General features: G+C 42.2%; 1 protein-coding gene across 4 annotated transcripts in view; it reads left to right on the forward strand.

Annotated features, from left to right (window-relative positions):
- Window positions 1-19,392, forward strand: part of LOC106589587 (eukaryotic translation initiation factor 2-alpha kinase 1) — a 31,821-nt gene that overhangs the window by 10,764 nt on the left and 1,665 nt on the right. For 2 of the 4 annotated variants that reach the window (XM_014179735.3, XM_014179737.3), the window contains exons 2-14: window positions 1,023-1,190; window positions 1,441-1,577; window positions 1,691-1,734; window positions 3,300-3,399; window positions 3,487-3,567; window positions 3,682-3,778; window positions 3,904-3,952; window positions 4,046-4,403; window positions 5,093-5,189; window positions 6,883-6,989; window positions 16,552-16,672; window positions 16,968-17,047; window positions 18,632-18,865. In XM_014179735.3, coding sequence (XP_014035210.2) covers window positions 1,023-1,190; window positions 1,441-1,577; window positions 1,691-1,734; window positions 3,300-3,399; window positions 3,487-3,567; window positions 3,682-3,778; window positions 3,904-3,952; window positions 4,046-4,403; window positions 5,093-5,189; window positions 6,883-6,989; window positions 16,552-16,672; window positions 16,968-17,047; window positions 18,632-18,865 — 1,673 coding nt within the window. The remainder of the gene's footprint in view (window positions 1-1,022; window positions 1,191-1,440; window positions 1,578-1,690; window positions 1,735-3,299; window positions 3,400-3,486; window positions 3,568-3,681; window positions 3,779-3,903; window positions 3,953-4,045; window positions 4,404-5,092; window positions 5,190-6,882; window positions 6,990-16,551; window positions 16,673-16,967; window positions 17,048-18,631; window positions 18,866-19,392) is intronic. The other 2 variants (XM_014179736.3, XM_014179738.3) reach the window with 1 other exon arrangement.

Raw genomic sequence — 19,392 nt, forward strand, 5'->3', positions numbered from 1 at the left:
GAGATGCACTGCTGTACTTAATGCAGCTGGTGGTCACACCAGATACTGACTGTTACTTTTGATTTTTACCCCTCCCCCCCTTTCCCCCTTTGTTCAGGGACACACGTCTCTGGCATTCATACAGTAACCAATGGGGGGTGTTCATGAAGGAACCAATGGGATGCTCGAAGGGGGGCGTTCCTGCAGATGCATTATTTGCAGCCATAGGTGGTAATATCTTTCATAGGATCAAAAGAAATGGAGCACTGCTCTTGGATCAGCTTTCTCCATTCAAATCTTACCTCAATATTAGAATAATTTCACAATACTAACCACAGATCAGCTCCTACTGTATCGGAACCTGCTCCAACGACGCACTTAGCTACCGTTCTCTCTGCGTGGTGTTTTGGTAATGGAATGTTACATCTTCGGCCATTGTAGAAAAGATGCATAGTTGAAACACTCGTAAGCCTAAAAGTTCCATCGCTATCGGGAAACCGGGCCATGGCCAGTTTTGGACGTTCAGACAAATGATTTGTATAAACCCAGGTTGACTGATAGAGGGCACTATATTAAAAAATATTATGTGAGCTAAACCAATTTTATTTATATATATTCGGAAGTGACTTTATGCAGCAGGTTAGGAGACTTGGGTTAGGGTTAGCTAAAATGCTCTCCTAACTTGCTATGAAAAGTAACTTCCGGTCATACTCTATTTAGTCACAACCAATTTTGAGGGGGTCTTTTGCTCCACACCCCCATCATTAGTACCATGGGGCAGATAAAATATATATTGTGGCTACATCCTTCCCCCTTACATTTTTACAAATAACTAATTTCGCTATAAAGGGGTATTAAAGTGTTTTTTTTTTTTGTTACATTATGTTGGGCATCATCTCCTAGCTACAAGGAATTTTTGGAGCGGACAGTTCACCGTTGAAACAACTTTGGATAATAGCAATCTATTACATAATCTATAATCTTGTTACAAACACTTACCACGCTCTCCTCTGTACTGTTTCTCATTCTCAATGTAAACACAGCGTCAGACTCCGATAACAACTGTGAGGTTCTGATGACAGGCAAACAGTACCCGTCCATCCAGGAGTTTGCCTCAGCCATCCCCAACCACCTGCTGCTAGGCTCCCTGCTGGAACACCTGTGCTTTGTCTATGAGAGCGACCCGACCCGCTCACATATGCTGTTCAAAGGTAAAGAGGATCGACTAAACTCTATCTCTCTGTCAGTAAAACATGAACATTCTCTGGTTGTTGTAGAGGTTAGAATATGATTATTTTCAACTAAGTAACTCGGTAAACTCTGTTTTTGTCTGTGTTTTTGCAACACTTTTGCATCGCTGACTTCAGGAAAGATAATTTTTTGTTGTTGTAAAAAGTCAAAAAAATTACTTAACAACAACAACACAGTGAATGACTTCCTTGCCTTTGCTGTCCTCTCCAGCCATTGGTCAGCATTTAGCAGCGAATAACCTCCTCTCCCCATTGGCCATCAGTGAGGAGTTCAGCACGGTCAGACTTCAATACAACAGAGCCTTCACTGAACTACTGCATGCTGTCAGCCCCTCCTTCTTTCCACAGGTAACACTTGATGTGTCCATCTAGTGATAATGTAATGCGGGACATGCCTGGTCAGATTTCTTGTTTATCATTGATGTTCACTCACTGACCAGTTTTTTCCGCTGCTATTTCAGGGTCAAATGTTATTGAATACAGACACCCAGAGCCTTATGTTAAGGTAAGCTTAGTAACTTTGTTGAGGGCACAGGAGGCTGCTAAGGGGAGGACAGCTCATAATAATGGCTGGAACGGAGCGGAATGAATGGCTTCAAACACATGGAAACCATGTGTTGGGTGTTCAGTACCAGTCAAAAGTTTAGACGCAACTACTCATTCAAGGGTTTTTCTTTATTTTGACTATTTTCTACAATGTAGAATAATAGTGAAGACATCAAAACTATGGAATAACACATGGAATCATGTTGTCACCAAAAAAGTGTTAAACAAATCAAAATATATTTTAGATTTTAGATTCTTCAAAGTAGCCACCCTTTGCCTTGATGACAGCTTTGCACACTCGTGGCATTCTCTCAACTAGCTTCACCTGGAATGCTTTTCCAACAGTCTGGAAGGAGTTCCCACATATGCTGAGCACTTGTTGACTGCTTTTCCTTCACTCTGCTGTCCAACTCATCCCAAACCATCTCAGTTGGGTTGAGGTCGGGTGATTGTGCAGGCCAGGTCATCTGATGCAGCACTCCATCATTCTGCTTTCTCGGTCAAATAGCCCTTACACAGCCCACAGCCTGGAGGTGTGTTGGGTCATTGTCCTGTTGAAAAAATAAATGATAGTCCCACTAAGCGCAAACCAGATGGGATGGCGTATCGCTGCAGAATGCTGTGGTAGTCATGCTGGTTAAGTGTGCCTTGAATTCAAAATAAATCACAGACAGTGTCACCAGCAAAGCACCATCACACCTCCTCCTCCATGCTTCACGGTGGGAACCACACATGCGTAGATCATCCGTTCACCTACTCTGCGTCTCATAAAGACAAAGCGGTTGGAACCAAAAATAAGAAATTTGAACTTTTCACTGGTCTAATGTCCATTGCTCGTGTTTCTTGGCCCAATCAAGTCTCTTCTTTTTGTTGTCCTTTAGTAGTGGTTTCTTTGCAGCAATTCAACCATGAAGGCCTGATTCACGCAGTCTCCTCTGAACTGTTGATGTTGAGATGTCTCTTAATTGAACTCTGTGAAGCATTTATTTGGGCTGAAATGACTGAGGTGCAGTTAACTCTAATGAACTTATCCTCTGCAGCAGAGGTAACTCTTGGTCTTCATTTCCTGTGGCGGTCCTCATGAGAGCCAGTTTCATCATGGCGCTTGATGGTTTTTGTGACTGCCTCATGAAGCTAGTTGAGAGAATGTCAAGAGTGTGCAAAGCTGTCATCAAGGCAAAGGGTGGCTACTTTGAGGAATCTCAAATATATAATATATTTTGATTTGTTTAACACTTTTTGGTTACGACATGATTCAATGTGTTATTTCACACTCCAGCCATTACCACGAGCCCGTCCTCCCCAATGAAGGTGCCACCAACCTGCGGATGAGGGAAAATGTACTTAATACGATTGTGTTGTCCCACCTAGCTATCTTAAGATGAATGCACTAATTGTAAGTTGCTCTGGATAAGAGGGTCAGCTAAATGACTGAAATAAAAATAAATGTACTGCTGTGTACTTCGTGTTGTGAGAGGAACTTGAGGACCTGTTTCTTTACTCATTTTCTTCATCTCGCCGTAGACCAAAAGCGAGTCTGTTCCAGGCGCAGACGTCTCGCTACCTCAGTGAGTTTGAAGAGCTCTCTAGACTTGGAAAAGGATCCTATGGCAAAGTATTCAAGGTACGGAACTGTCTTGTCAAAATAAAAATCATACATTAATAAAACCTACAGTGGAATAAATTCCCCATTTTTAATTTTTTGTCATAGGTAAAAAACAAGCTGGATGGCCAGAAGTATGCTGTGAAGAAAATTCTCATCAACAACGTTTCAAGGGAAGACTGCATGAAGGTATTTCAAATGTATTGATTTTTAATGTTCCAAAAATGCAGTATTCTTCAGTGAAGTATTAATGGACACAAGTGAATTTATCAGTCATTTAGTATTTTCCTGTATTTGTTTCAGGTTCTCAGAGAGGTGAAAGTGTTATCCAGTCTTCAGCACATCAATGTAGTAGGCTACCACACTGCCTGGATGGAGCATATCACACATGCTTTTACTAGTGAGTTCCGTTACGTCTTTCCTCTGACATGTTCTAGTATAGAAATTCAAGTGATTTTAATTTATTCATAGCTAACCTCTCTTGTTTTTTCACATTTTACATTTGGTACAATTTCTTTATTTCAGAGCCTGCATCAATACTCTCACCACTGGAAACGCATGTGCTGCCAGAACGGTACAATTATTATCTCATATAACTGAATTACAAAACCAATTATTATTCAGTATCATATTAGAAACCTAAACTTGTTTTACCCCAATCTCACAGCATTGAGGAGAGTACAGTTAGTAGCAGCGGCTCCTCAATAGTCTTCGCGAGCTCAGATCAGTCAAAGGAGCCAGTGGCCATAGCTAAAGCACCAGTGAGCCTCCCGGTGAAAGAGGAGAAGAGCACGCAGGCGGTGTGTCCTAAAACCATGCGCCACGCCCGTTTCCCAGATAACTTTGTCCCCTGTGTGTTGCTGGGACGGTGTGGCCTGACGGGGGACAGCTGCCCTGTGGTCAGCTGGGATAGCTCGGCCCTGTCGGAGGACAACTTAGGAACCAGAAATGGGATAGATCTGAACAACAACTCCTACATCGACATGGGGAGCGAGCAGTGGGACACGAAATTCCCCGCCAAGGAGGTATTGATACTGTGTAACCTATGTATATAATGGAGCTCGGTAGGAGCAGCACCTCTTATCCTGTTGTTTTAACAAAATCCTCTAATCTTCCAACTCTGAACGTCTACAAAAGTCCCCTGTGTATATATAGATCATGGGCAACTGGTGGGCCGCATTATTATGTCAGTCACTGATAGTCAGTCAATTAGCCCGTGTCAGCAAAACATTTTTTGATTACTAAATTAGTTTAGCGGCCAGCTATCTAAACTTGTTATCATTGTTGGATTACCATCCGGGGGGCCCCCTATTGATTTTGTTAGTCAGTCTCACTCCAATATCATATTACAAACGGCAAACCCCTTCCTCCACCCTATGTCAACGTGTAGAATTGCATGAAATTTGCTATAAAATTGCTAAATCTTCTCTCCGCCCTATGGCAAAATGTGTAGAACTGCACCAAATTAACTCTGAAATTATTATTATTCTTTTTCTAAATCTCCGCTGTTGAGGGGGACCATTAAGACGTTTGCTCACAATGTGGGGGGGTATGGATGTGGGTATGCAGAACCGCGAGCAACCGCAGCCCCTCATGATGAGTTCAGATTTTTTTTGTGGCCCCCACCCCCATCAAAGTTGCCTGATATAGATGATTATTTTACAGATTTTTGGTTAAACTCTGATTTTACTGGACACTTCTATGGCTTCCTCAGGTGCAGTTCCATCTCATGCTGTATATCCAGATGCAGCTGTGTGAACGCTCGCTCAAAGACTGGATTTTAGAGCGAACCACCGAACACACCTCACAAAGTGAGCATACATGAACAGTACCAGTCAAAAGTTTGGACACACCTACTCATTCAAGGGTTTTTCTTTATTTTTACTATTTTCTACATTGTAGAATAATAGTGAAGACATCAAAACTATGAAATAACACATGGAATCATGTAGTAATCAAAAAAGTGTTAAACAAATCAAAATATATTTGAGATTCTTCAAAGTAGCCACCCTTTGCCTTGATGACAGCTTTGCAAACTCTTGGCATTCTCTCAACCAGCTTCGACTGGAATGCTTTTCCAAAAGTTTTGTCGGAGTTCCCACATATGCTGAGCACTTGTTGGCTGCTTTTCCTTCACTCTGCGGTCCAACTCATCCAAAACCATCTCAATTGGGTTGAGGTTGGGTGATTGTGGAGACAGGTCATCTGATGCAGCACTCCATTACTCTCCTTGGTAAAATAGCTCTTACACAGCCTGGAGGTGTGTTGGGTCATTGTCCTGTTGAAAAACAAATGATAGTCCCACTAAGCGCAAACCAGATGGGATGGCGTATCATTGCAGAATGCTGTGGTAGTCATGCAAGCTAAAATTGAATTCTAAATAAATCACTGACAGTGTCACCAGCAAAGCACCACCACACCTGAAATAAAAAGCACCCACACACCACCACCATGCTTCACGGTGGGAACCACACATGCGGAGATCATCCGTTCACCTACCATGCGTCTCACAAAGACATGGCGGTTGGAACCAAAAATCGCACATTTGGAATCATCAGACCAAAGGACAGATTTCCACTGGTCTAATGTCCATTTCTCGTATGTCTTGGCCCAAGCAAGACTCTTCTTATTATTGGTGTCCTTTAGTAGTGGTTTCTTTGCATCAATTCAACCATGAAGGCCTGATTCAAGAAGTCTCCTCTGAACAGTTGATGTTGAGATGTGTCTGTTACTTGAAATCTGTGAAGCATTTATTTGGGCTGCAATTTCTGGTAACTCTAATGAACTTATCCTCTGCAGCAGAGGTAACTCTGGGTCTTCCTTTCCTGTGGCGGTCCTCATGAGAGCCAGTTTCATCATAGTGCTTTTAGCGACTGCATTTGAAGAAACTTTCAAAGTACTTGACATTTCCCAGATTGACTGACCTTCATGTCTTAAAGTAATGATGGACTGTCGTTTCTCTGCTTATTTGAGCTGTTCTTGCCATAATATGGACTTGGTCTTTTACCAAATAGGGCTATCTTCTGTATACCACCCCTGCATCAGATGACCTGGCCTCCACAATCACCTTGTCACAACACAAGTGATTGGCTCAAACGCATTAAGAAGGAAATTAGTTCCACAAATTAACTTTTAACAAGGCACACCTGTTAATTGAAATGCATTCCAGGTGACTACCTCATGAAGCTGGTTGAGAGAATGCCAAGAGTGTGCAAAGATGTCATCAAGGCAAAGGGTGGCTACTTTGAATCTCAAATATAAAATATATTTTTATTTGTTGAACACTTTTTTGGTTACTACATTAATCTATATGTGCTATTTCATAGTTTTGATGTCTTCACTATTATTCTACAATGTAGAAAATAGTACAAATAAAGAAAAGCCCTGTAATGAGATGCACCTCTTTTGTTGCTTTGGTTTTTCATGCAACATTTATCACTGTTTTGATTAGGTTTACATTATGCAGAATTTGTTAATGAGTATGTTTTGTCTTTTGTTTTTCAGATCCTTATGAGGCTGTGGACACGAAACAAACCCTCAGCATTCTACATAAAATACTTCAAGGTGTAGAATACATTCACTCTAGAGGAATCATGCATAGAGACCTGAAGGTATGTTCTTTGCAAGTGTATATTATTTAATTTCATAAGAAAAAGAAGTGCACCATCAAATAATAACAAAGGAGGTTTTGCCGCTCTCTGAGGTTGATCACGTGTGAACCTCTCCATTTCTCTGGAGGTTCATGGAATATGTTGAGGTAATGTGTGTTAAAATGTAAAAGTAACATGCTGCAGCCTTCATCTCATTGGACAGGAGGAGTTAGACTCCTTGAGGCATGGTGAAGTCCTCCATATTGGGAAAGTGGGGGAACCGAGGTGGGATGTCATCACCCTCCTTAACAAACGTGACATCACATGCGTTTTCCCAATGGTTAAACACAAAGTCGTGCACCCTGTCTGGCAGAACCTGCTTCAGGCATTCTCTACCATGACTCTTCCAATAGCGTTGGTAGATGTGGATCTTACATATGTCCATGAGGCTCCTAGGCTGCTGGCACAGGTTCAGGAGCTGGTCCCGCTGGTCAAAGTACTCTGGGAGCATTAAAGAGCTGGGCAGGTGGCCATCTCTGTTGCTGATGGTCAGGGGGTAGGTCATGGTGAGGAGCTTCCACAGCAGAGAGGTGTGCCTCAGGTTGAGCTTCCGATCCAGGTACAGGAAGAGGCAGTTTTCCCCTGCGGTGGTCAGCTGGTTGATGTCCGCGCCATACTTCAGGAGGAGCGCCACCACGGCCTCGTGGCCCCCGCTACAGGCCTCGTGCAGGGCCGTGCGCCCGGCATGATTCACTGTGTTCGGGTCAGCCCCCTGATCCAGCAGCTCAATGATACAGCCCAGGTCCACTCCCAGGGCCTTCACTGGCTTGTTGGCCGCCGCCAGGGCAGCCAGGTGGAGGGGGCTGTTACCTGACTTATTCATCACCTTCAAAGCAAACTATATTTAAAATGTGCACTTCTAAACATCAGTGTGCTTTCACCAGAAACATTCCTCAAAGCTTGACAGCAGGAGTTGAAAATGGCTTACGTAAAACACAAATAACAAAGAAACTAAAAACCTTGTTGACGTCGGCTCCAAGCTTGATCAGGCTGGCTGTCATCTCTGTATTGAGGATCCCGGCAGCCATATGCAGTGGCATCATCCCAAAGTGGTCGATGGTGTTGATTTTGGCGCCGTGGCTCGCCAGGATGCTGATAGCGGGCAGGGCTCCGTAGCGAACGGCCAGGTGAAGCGCGGTGTGGCGGCCGTCACTGTCCACCTAGAATTTTGAATTTGTATTTACTATGGATCCCCACTAGCTCTTCCTGGGGTCTGGAAAAATTAAGGCAGTTATACCTTTTAAAAAAAAACATTACAATACATTCATTACAGAATTCACAACACTAAGTGTGTGCCCTCAGGCCCATACTCCACTACCACATATCTACAACCCAAAATCCATGTGTACGTGTGTGTAGTGCGTATGTTATCGTGTGTGTGTATGTATGTGCCTGTGTTTGTGTTGCTTCCCATTCTCCACTCTTCCATAAGGTGTATTTTTATGTTGTTGTTTTATCTGATTCGACTGCTTGCATCAGTTACCTGATGTGGTATACAGTTCCATGTAGTCATGGCTCTATGTAGTACTGTGCGCCTCCCATAGTCTGTTCTGGACTTTGGGACTGTGAAGAGACCTCTGGTGGCGTGTCTTGTGGGGTATGCATGGGTGTCTGAGCTGTGTGCTAATAGTTTAAACAGACACCTCAGTACATTCAACATGTCAATACCTCTCACAAATACCAGTAGTGATGAAGTCAATCTCTACTTTGAGCCAGGAGAGATTGACATGCATATTATTGTTTTCTCTCTGTGTACATCCAAGGGCCAGCCGTGCTGCCCTGTTCTGAGCCAATTGCAATTTTCCTAAGTCTCTCTTTGTGGCACCTGACCACACGACTGAACAGTAGTCAAGGTGTGACAAAACTAGGGCCTGTAGGACCTGCCTTGTTCATGGTGCTGTTAAGAAGGTAGAACAGCGCTTTATCATGGACAGACTTCTTCCCATTTTAGCTACTGTTGTATCAATGTTTTGACCATGACAGTTTATAATCCAGGGTTAATCCAAGCAGTATAGTCACCTCAACTTGCTCAATTTCCACATTATTTATTACAAGATGTAGTTGAGGTTTAGTGAATGATTTGTCCCAAATACAATGCTTTTAGTTTTTGAAATATTTAGGACTAACTTATTTCTTGCCACCCATTCTGAAACTAACTGCAACCCTTTTACTAAGTCGCGCCGTTATTTCACTTGCTGTAGTGTCTGACGTGTATAGTGCTGAGTCATCCGTATACATAGACACACTGGCTTTACTCAAAGCCAGTGGCAGGTCATTAGTAAAGATTGAAAAGAGTAAGGGGCCTAGACAGCTGTCCTGGGAAATTCCTGATTCTACCTGGATTATGTTGGAGAGGCTTCCATTAAAGAACACCCTCTGTGTTCTGTTAAGACAGGTAACGCTCTATCCACAGTATAGCAGGGGGTGTAAAGCCATAACACATACGTTTTTCCAGTAGCAGACTATGAACGATATTGTCAAAAGCCGCACTGAAGTCTAACAAAACCGCCCCCACAATATTTTTATTATCAATTTCTCTCAGCCAATCATAAGTCATTTGTGTAAGTGCTGAGCTTGTTGAATGTCCTTCGCTATAAGCGTGCTGAAAGTCTGTTGTCAATTTGTTTACTGTAAAATAGCATTGTATCTGGTCAAACAACATTTTTTCCCCAAAGGTTTACTAAGGGTTGGTAACAGGCTGATCGGTCGGCTATTTGAGTCAGTAAAGGGAGCTTTACTATTTTTATGTAGAGGAATGACTTTTGCTTCCCTCCAAGCCTGGGGGCACACACTTTCTAGTAGGCTTAAATTGAAGATATGACAAATAGGAGTGGCAATATAGTCCGCTATTATCTTCAGTAATTTTCCATCCAAGTTGTTAGACCCCAGTGGCTTGTCATTGTTGATAGACAACAATACTTTTTTTCACCTCTTCCATGCTCACTTTACAGAATTAAAAATTACAATTCTTGTCTTTCATAATTTGGTCAGATATACTTGGATGTGTAGTGTCAGCGTTTGTTGCTGGCATGTCATGCCGAAGTTTGCTAATCTTGCCAATAAAATAATCATTAAAGTAAACTCAGCAAAAAAAGAAACGTCCTCTCACTGTCGTGTAAATATTTGTATGAACATAACAAGATTCAACAAATGAGACAAACTGAACAAGTTCCACAGACATGTGACTAACAGAAATGGAATAATGTGTCCCTGAACAAAAGGGGGGGGGGGGGGGGGGGTCAAAATCAAAAGTAACAGTCAGTATCTGGTGTGGCCACCAGCTGCATTAAGTACTGCAGTGCATCTCCTCTTCATAGACTGCACCAGATTTGCCAGTTCTTGCTGTGAGATGTTACCCCACTCTTCCACCAAGGCACCTGCAAGTTCCCGGACATTTCTGGGGGGAATGGCCCTAGCCCTCACCCTCCGATCCAACAGGTCCCAGATGTGCTCAATGGGATTGAGAGCCGGGCTCTTTGCTGGCCATGGCAGAACACTGACATTCCTGTCTTGCAGGAAATCATGCACAGAACGAGCAGTATGGCTGGTGGCATTGTCATACTGGAGGGTCATGTCAGGATCAGCCTGCAGGAAGGGTACCACATGAGGGAGGAGGATGTCTTCCCTGTAACGCACAGCGTTGAGATTGCCTGCAATGACAACAAGCTCAGTCCGATGATGCTGTGACACTGCCCCAGACCATGACGGACCCACCACCTCCAAATCGATCCAGCTTCAGAGTACAGGCCTCGGTGTAACGCTCATTCCTTCGACGATAAACGCGAATCCGACCATCATCTGGTGAGACAAAACCGCGACTAGTCAGTGAAGAGCACTTTTTCCCAGTCCTGTCTGGTACAGCGACGGTGGGTTTGTGCCCATAGGCGACGTTGTTGCCGGTGATGTCTTGTGAGGACCTGCCTTACAACAGGCCTACAAGCCCTCAGTCCAGCCTCTCTCAGCCTATTGCAGACAGTCTGAGCACTGATGGAGGGATTGTGCGTTCCTGGTGTAACTCGGGCAGTGGTTGTTGCCATCACACCTGCAGGACAGGTACAGGAGGTTCGGATATACCGATCCTGTGCAGGTGTTTGTTACACGTGGTCTGCCACTGCGAGGACGATCAGCTGTCCGTCCTGTTTCCCTGTAGCTCTGTCTTAGGCGTCTCACAGTACGGACATTACAATTTATTTTCCTGGCCACGTCTGCAGTCCTCATGCCTCCTTGCAGCAAGCCTAAGGCACGTTCACGCAGATGAGCAGGGACCCTGGGCATCTTTCTTTTGCTGTTTTTCAGTCAGTAGAAAGGCCTCTTTTTTTTTTTCATAACTGTGACCTTAATTGCTACCGTCTGTAAGCTGTTAGTCTTAACGACCATTCCACAGCTGCATGTTCATTAATTGTTTATGGTTCATTGAACAAGCATGGGAAACAGTGTTTAAACCCTTTACAATGAAGATCTGTGAAGTTATTTGGATTTTTATGAATTATCTTTGAAAGACAGGGTCCTGAAAAAGGGACGTTTCTTTTTTTGCTGAGTTTATTTGGCAATATCAGTCGTTTTTGTAATGAAAGATCCATCCGATTCAATGAATGATGAAGCTGAGTTTGCCATTTTTTCCAAAATTTAATTTAAGGTGCTCCAAAGCTTGGATCAAAATGTGGCTTAGGTGGTGGGCGTGGCCATGGCCAATGATGAGGTCGCCAGACGGCCCTCCGGTTGACCGCAATGACACAATTTTTCTGTTTTAAAGCTATTTTCCTGCAATTCTACACATTTGGCCATGGCTTATGGGCACTTCTATCTAAATGGACCCATGAGCATCAACATGTGAAGTTCATAGGAGCATTGGGTGTCAAATGATAGCTGAGTCTATATAGTTTTGGGAAATGGAAAAACATTCTTCAACCATTTTCCATCTTAAAAATTAGGCATAAGTAAAAGCTTTGATTTCTGGATAAACAGATGGAAAATGGGTCTTAGAAAACATCTACCAGAAAAAGCCTTAAAAGTTATCAAAAATACATCAAAATACTATAATGTTGTCGTAAAGAAGACCCCTGCCAACTAATATCACCACTTTTTTATATTTCGTTTTGGAGAAATTGTTTACCTTCTGTAAGTTTAAGAAATATTGCCTTGCCATTCCGTTACCAAAAACCCACATATCTTTAGGATATTTTCTAATTTCTCTCCCTCATGAGGAGGGAGGATAATGTAAGCAAAAGTAACAAGTAATGGTAGACCTACCAATTAGTTATAGTGATTTTACTGATATCAATTTTGTTTATGAATTCTTAAGTGATTAAAACTTGTAATTCCGTTACCAAGTTGGTAACCGAATTACCCCAAAAATCTGTAACAGATTTACTGCAACTGAATTGGCTACAATGGGAAATCATAACAGTCACAAACCACAGTTGGGTCACCTGCTCTTCCACTGGCATACTGTTATGTTCAGCTCATAACTGTTTTCTTGGTCTTTCTGGTGGTATAACCAAGAATGTTAAAACAGTCTGAGTATGGACAACCCCTCTCTTCTCTCTGTCTCTCTCTTTCTCTCTCTCTCTGCTCATTTCCTACTGTCCAGTTAATGTCACCTCTCCCAGCTCTTACTGACACCTACCCATGAGCCCCCTCTTTTTCTGTAATTATGTTACCGTAATTCCATTTCCGGGTGTAAATCCACTTCACTTAGTGTAGTTAAATAACCAAAATAGATTTTTTCAAACTGTCATAGCTGACACAATGTTCTTTCAGCAGACATCTGAATCTTAATTCAGAGCAGATATTTAAGAATTTGGGGAAAATGTTGTTGCATGAAAACTTGAAAGGGATTTTAAAGTAATTCTGCACAGTTATTCCGCTAATTTTAGTTTTTGTAAACTAAGTGCATAGAGTTGTATGGTTTGTTAAACTTTGAAATCAATGGTTTTTGTTTGGCATACATTTTAAAGTGAAAACAGAGTCAAAGCGTAATTCTGTTACAGTGGAATTGCCCTTATGCTATCTGAGTGATTCAAACATTATAGCAAAATCTATGGGGGCCCTATGCCATGACAAAAATACTCCTTAATGTATCATTTTTTACATTTTAGATTCTCCCCGACTGTCTAGTATTTATTTGTGGTCCCGTGTGGCTCAGTTGGTAGAGCATGGTGTTTGCAACGCCAGGGTTGTGGGTTCGATTCCCACTGGGGACCAGTACGGGGGGGGGGAAATGTATGAAATGTATACATTCACTACTGTAAGTCGCTCTGGATAAGAGCATCTGCTAAATGACAAATGTAAAATTTGGGTGATTGTTAGTTCTCAAAGATTATCTTATTAAAAATATGCAGGTCCATTATCTTTTCTACATACTTCATCTGGTTTTAGTCATTTTAAGTTTACACTGAAAAATGTTTGTCAGTTTTTCCATCCCCAAAAACATTTTTTCTTTTTTCTTTACTCTATGGACAACCCAAAACTGTTTATGACTTCTGGTTTAATTCTAATCGGCTGCGTTTAGACAGGCAGCCCAATTCTGATCTTCTTTTTCACTAACTAACTGGTCTTTTTGACAAATCTGAATAAGATCTGATGTGAAAAGATCTAATGTGATTGGTCAAAAGACCAGTTAGTGGAAAAAAATATCAGAATTGGGCTGCTTGTGTAAACACAGCCCTTTAGGCACAGACCTTGGATCAGCTTGAACCCTTGGGTGGAAATGCAAAACGGACAATAAGATCAGCATCTCTACAGGCAACTTCATCATGCTTTGTGTTTACCCTTGATAATTGGGTCAGTATATGCATAATTTTTTTCAACATAGGGATGGCACAATTTTAGATTACATTTTCAATTAACCAATCAATTACCTCTGCGTTGATGTTGACTCCGTGGTTGCAGAGCACCCTGAGGCAGGCCTCGGCCCGGTGCTGCATGGACATCATGGCCGTCTCAAACTTGGTGCGTGGCTTGGGCCAGGAGGCCAGGATGGTGGGCCAGTGGGTGATCACCAGGTGCAGGGCGTTGCGCCCTCGCTGGTCCCTGGAGGTCGCAAGGAGGACATGGGGGAAATGGTCTTGTCAGAATGGTTTTGTTTTGCTGGTGGTGATTTCTTTTTTTTCCACATAAAAGGAGATTACGGAGACTTGTGGTGCCACTTCCAAATACTGGCATTACTCATAGAGCTTTTTTCATGTTTTAGGACATTTGGAATGGTCATGCTGGAGTTTAGGGGTGTAACTCAATAGTCTAATGTTGCTTAGTTATACAGAGCAGTATTAACGTTCTAAAGCTCTAATATGGTCATCCCTTTTCAGTGTATGACTTAAACCAGTGGAACCTGTTCATATAGGGATACCTGATCTCCGGGTCTGCCCCGGCAGAGAGAAGGCTCTCAAGGCTCTTCACTCTCCTGTAAGATGCAGCCAGGTGGAGGGGAAGAATTGCCAAGCCCTGTAGGCAATGAGCGAGAGAGAACTTGTTTAAAGACTTAGAAAAACATGTTAGGAATGCTAAATGTTTGTTACCGAATGGGCTGGGGGACCCCTGGAGGTCAGGGCCCCCAGATAGCATATTAACACGTCATAAGCAATGGCAAAATGTGTAGAATTGCAGGAAATTAGCTTTTAAAACTGCACAATTTTCTCTCTGCCTCGTGGCAAAATGTTTACAATTACAGGAGATTTGCTTTAAAACAGCACAATTTTCTCTCATTGTCATGGCAAAATGTGAAAAATAGAATGAGATAAGCTATAAAACCGCACATTTTTCTCTCTGTCCCATGGCAAAATGTGTAGAATTGCAGAAAATGTGCTTTAAAACTGCAAAAGTATCTCTCAGCTTCATGCCAAAATGTGTTGAATAGCATAAAACGTAAACTGTTTCTCTCTGCCTCATAGTAAAATGTGTTGGAATGCATGAAGTTTGCTGTTCCCTAACTTGTTATGTATTGTATTTTATGTATGTTGTGTGCAAAATGGATTTTGCAATGGATATTTGAACGAGGGACAGCTGGACCCAAAATCTGTATTTTCCAGCAGGTGGCAGTTTTTTTTGTACTTTTTCTTCGCTCACAAAGCGAGGAGTTTTTGTGTGGCGGTCAATGAGTGTCGAATTTGGTTAACAAAAAATGGACTGGCTTATTTGCTATGTGTGGCTTATTTGATTGAATATACATTTCGTAATACGTAACTTGTTACGAGTGTAGAGATGGATATAAGTAGGCCGCTTGACATCCTGGCAACATTTAGAAAACACTTTATGTCGTGTTGTGCCTGTTGTTCACACGCGTATCTGCCCTCTCATTGGCTAGAATGGCCCCACTTGAGTATCTAGTCAGTATAATGGGTAATCTGTGAGTAAACTGAATAATGTGGCTATTACGCATGCTCAATGGTTTTGGAGGTCTGTGAGTTTTTGGTTAATAGCTCCAGAATGCAGGAAATCTTTTGTACCATACCGTTAGAGAATACCATGTCTGAAGTTTTTATTGTGGGTTACCTTTGAAAGGATTTCATGAAGAAGTCCCGTTGTTCTTAAATCGATGTAAAAGTTGGACCCCCGTTTTTGGGTAAAATCGTTAATACGCGCCAGGTCTTCTATCAAGATCGCATCATATAATTCAACATCTGAAAAGTTGACGTTCGTATCCATACCCCATAGCTAGAAGATTAAGGTCCTACTAAGGCGTCGCTTGCCCTGACGTCCGCTGGCTCGGTCGACGTGTGCGGGTTTCGCCTCCGTGCCTCTGGCCGACAGCGCGACCAGGCCGAGCCGAAGCTAATAAGCACGCTTGGAAACGTCATCATTCTGCATCGCTGGTGACAGCTGTCGATATGATGTTGGTGCCTCTCCTATGGCTGATTCCACTGACGAAAATAACAACCTGTATGCAATATTACGATTAGGCATATCCTACCTGAGCTATTTCATGATAATAATAAGGACTTTATTTGCAAAAAAACAACAAAAAAAACGCATAGACGCGTCATATATTCTTACTGCAGCTGATAGTTATTCCCTGTGAACGATTTAGAACTTTTTGAGGGGTCTATATATTTAGGCTAGCGAAAATGACATGTTTTTCAACACTTACCTGTCTTTGAAGTGTAGAAAAAACAGTACAGTATTTCCAAATCTGAACAGGCTCATTGACAGGGTGAGATCTTAAAAGCTTGATAATACTAGACACATCTCCTTTGACTATTGCTTCGTGGATTTTAAACTGCAAATGATCAAATTCACCGGGGACTCCATCGCTGAATCTGATTTTGTTATTAAGCTGTAGTTTATAATGCATGCAATAGGGACTAAGGCATGGTTTGTTACTAATATTACCCATTTTAAATAAAAAATAAACGTTAAATAATATACTAAAGCAGTAACGTGGCCTAGAGGTAATGACAAAATAGAATTACGCATTGTATAGAAGAATCCATGTTTTAGAATCCCCTGTAGCATTATGACCTCACACTCAACATAAAAATGGGATATTATGTGAATATTTTACATTTTGTATGATTTTGTTTTACAGCCCAGGAATATTTTCCTGCATGGACATGACTGCCATGTGAGGATTGGAGACTTTGGACTGGCTTGCAGGGATATAATGATGGATGACCAGGAAAAACCACCCTCCACTTCACAGAACACTGGTGAAAACTGATTTAATCTATTTTTCTAATCTGTCTCTATCACCACAAGCTCAATGGTTGTTACAATATATATGTAAACATTTAACATCTCAGAGATGTATACAATGTATCAAATCAAAGTAGATCCATTGTACACTTGTGTCCATGTGTAGTTCTTGAAATCACCAGAAGATGGTGCTATGGGTTTGTGTAACTAAATCCCTTTTATGGCATAGCACTGAACTTGATGCACACATTTCCCCTGGCTGGCTCTGGTCCTGTGTGTGTTCTTGATATGCTTGTAATCTTTCTGCAGGTTCCTCTCACACCACTGGAGTGGGGACATTTGTTTACGCAGCACCTGAACAACTGGAGGGTTCCCACTATGATTCAAGGGTGAGTCATCTCCATAATGTCAGAAATATATACACTACCATTCAAAAGTTTGGGGTCACTTAGAAATGTCCTTGTTTTTGAAAGAAAAGCACATTTTTTGTCCATTAAAATAACATCAAATTGATCAGAAATACAGTGTAGACATTGTTAATGTTGTAAAGGACTATTGTAGCTGGAAACGGCTGATTTTTAATGGAATATCTACATAGGCGTACAGAGGCCCATTATCAGCAACCATCACTCCTGTGTTCCAATGGCACGTTGTGTTAGCTAATCCAAGTTTATCATTTCAAAAAGGCTAATTGAGCATTAGAAAACCCTTTTGCAATTATGCTAGCGCAGCTGAAAACTGTTGTTCTGATTAAAGAAGCAATAAAACTGGCCTTTAGACTAGATGAGTATCTGGAGCATTAGCATTTGCTGGTTCGATTACAGGCTCAAAATAGCCAGAAACAAAGACCTTTCTTCTGAAACTCGTCAGTCTATTCTTGTTCTGAGAAATGAAGGCTATTCCATGCGAGAAATTGCCAAGAAACTGAAGATCTCATACAACACTGTGTACTACTCCCTTCACAGAACAACGCAAACTGGCTCTAACCAGAATAGCAAGACTGAGCAAGAGCACAAGTACATTATAGTTTCTAGTTTGAGAAACAGACACCTCACAAGTCCTCAACTGGCAGCTTCATTAAATAGTACCCGCAAAACACCAGTCTCAACGTCAACAGTGAAGAGGCGACTCCAGGATGCTGGCCTTTTAGGCAGAGTTGCAAAGAAAAAGCCCTATCTAAAGATTAAGATGGGCAAAAGAATACAGACACTGGACAGAGGAACTCTAGGCAAGTCAGTTAAGAACAAATTATTATTTACAATGATGGCCTACCCTGGCCAAACCCGACGACGCTGGGCCATTTGGGCGCCGCACTATGGGACTCCCAATCATGGCCAGATGGAATACAGCCTGGATTCGAACCAGTAGTGACGCCTCTTGCACTGAGATGCAGTGCCTTAGACCGCTGCGCCACTCGGGAGCCCTAAAGATAACAGCACAAAGGGCAAGAAGGTAGAGACAACAATGAATCACGCGAAGTAGCCACAACTGTCAGTGTCCATGATTGAGTCTTTGAATGAAGAGATAAAACGGTCAAGTTTGAGTGTTTTTTTGCAGCTCGTTCCAGTCGCTAGCTGCAGTGACCTTTAACAGAATGTGACTGGCAGAACGGGTGTTGTATGAGGAGGATGAGGGCTGCAGTAGATATCTCAGATAGGGGGGAGTATAAATAAGCATCAACCAGTGGGTCTTGCGACAGGTATTCAGAGATGACCAGTTTACAGAGGAGTATAGAGTGCAGTGATGTGTCCTATAAGGAGCATTGGTGGCAAATCTGATGGCCGATGGTAAAAAACATCTAGCCGCTCGAGAGACACACAAAAATGACTGGGCACAATCAGTGTGACTTTTCTACATAAAACAAACTTTTATTGAATTATAATGATGATAATATAACATTTGTATTTGTAAAGTAATTGATACACAGTAAATCAAAATATTTGTATCACTATGCCTTTTCTTCTCCTATGCAGTCAGACATGTACAGTATAGGAGTGGTGGCCCAAGAGCTGTTCCAGCCCTTTGGGACAGAGATGGAGCGTGTTCAGACGCTAGGGGACCTCCGTGAGGGGAAGGTCCCAGACTCCTTCTCCCAGCGCTGGCCTGTCCTGGCCAAGTACATCACACTGCTGACCAGCAGAGACCCCACTCTACGACCCAGCGCCACACAGCTGCTGCAGAGTGAGCTGTTCAGCAGCAAAGACATGGTATGGATGACTAGGCTGGCTGGGAATGAGACTGATAGTTTAAAGTTTTATTAGTCGTATGTACAGGATACACATAGTATACGCCGTTGAATGAAATGCTTACTTGCAGGTTCCTTCTGGACAATGCAACAACAATAAGAAATAATAAAAGATAAGAATACGAACATAAAGTAAACGGCTCAGTAGAATAGAATAAACATTTTAGCATAAGTACTGAACAACAATATAAAAGCAACATGTAACAATTTAAAATATTTTTTTGAGTTACAGTTCATATAAGGAAATCAGTCAATTGAAATAGTTTTATTTGGCCTGGGCCTGCCTGAGAGGGCATAGGCCCATCCACTTGGGAGCCAGTCCCAGCCAATCAGAAAAAGTTTTTCTCACAAAACGGCTTTACTACAGAGAGAAATACTCCTCCGCAAAACTTGAGACATCTATGGCATTGTGTTGTGTGACAAAACTGCACATTTTAGAGTGGCCTTTCATTGTCCCAAGCACAAGGTGCACCTGTGTAATGATCATGC

Source organism: Salmo salar, chromosome 28, assembly GCF_965601325.2.
Source record: "Salmo salar chromosome 28, fSalSal1, whole genome shotgun sequence".
In the NCBI taxonomy this organism is placed as follows: Eukaryota; Metazoa; Chordata; class Actinopteri; order Salmoniformes; family Salmonidae; genus Salmo; species Salmo salar.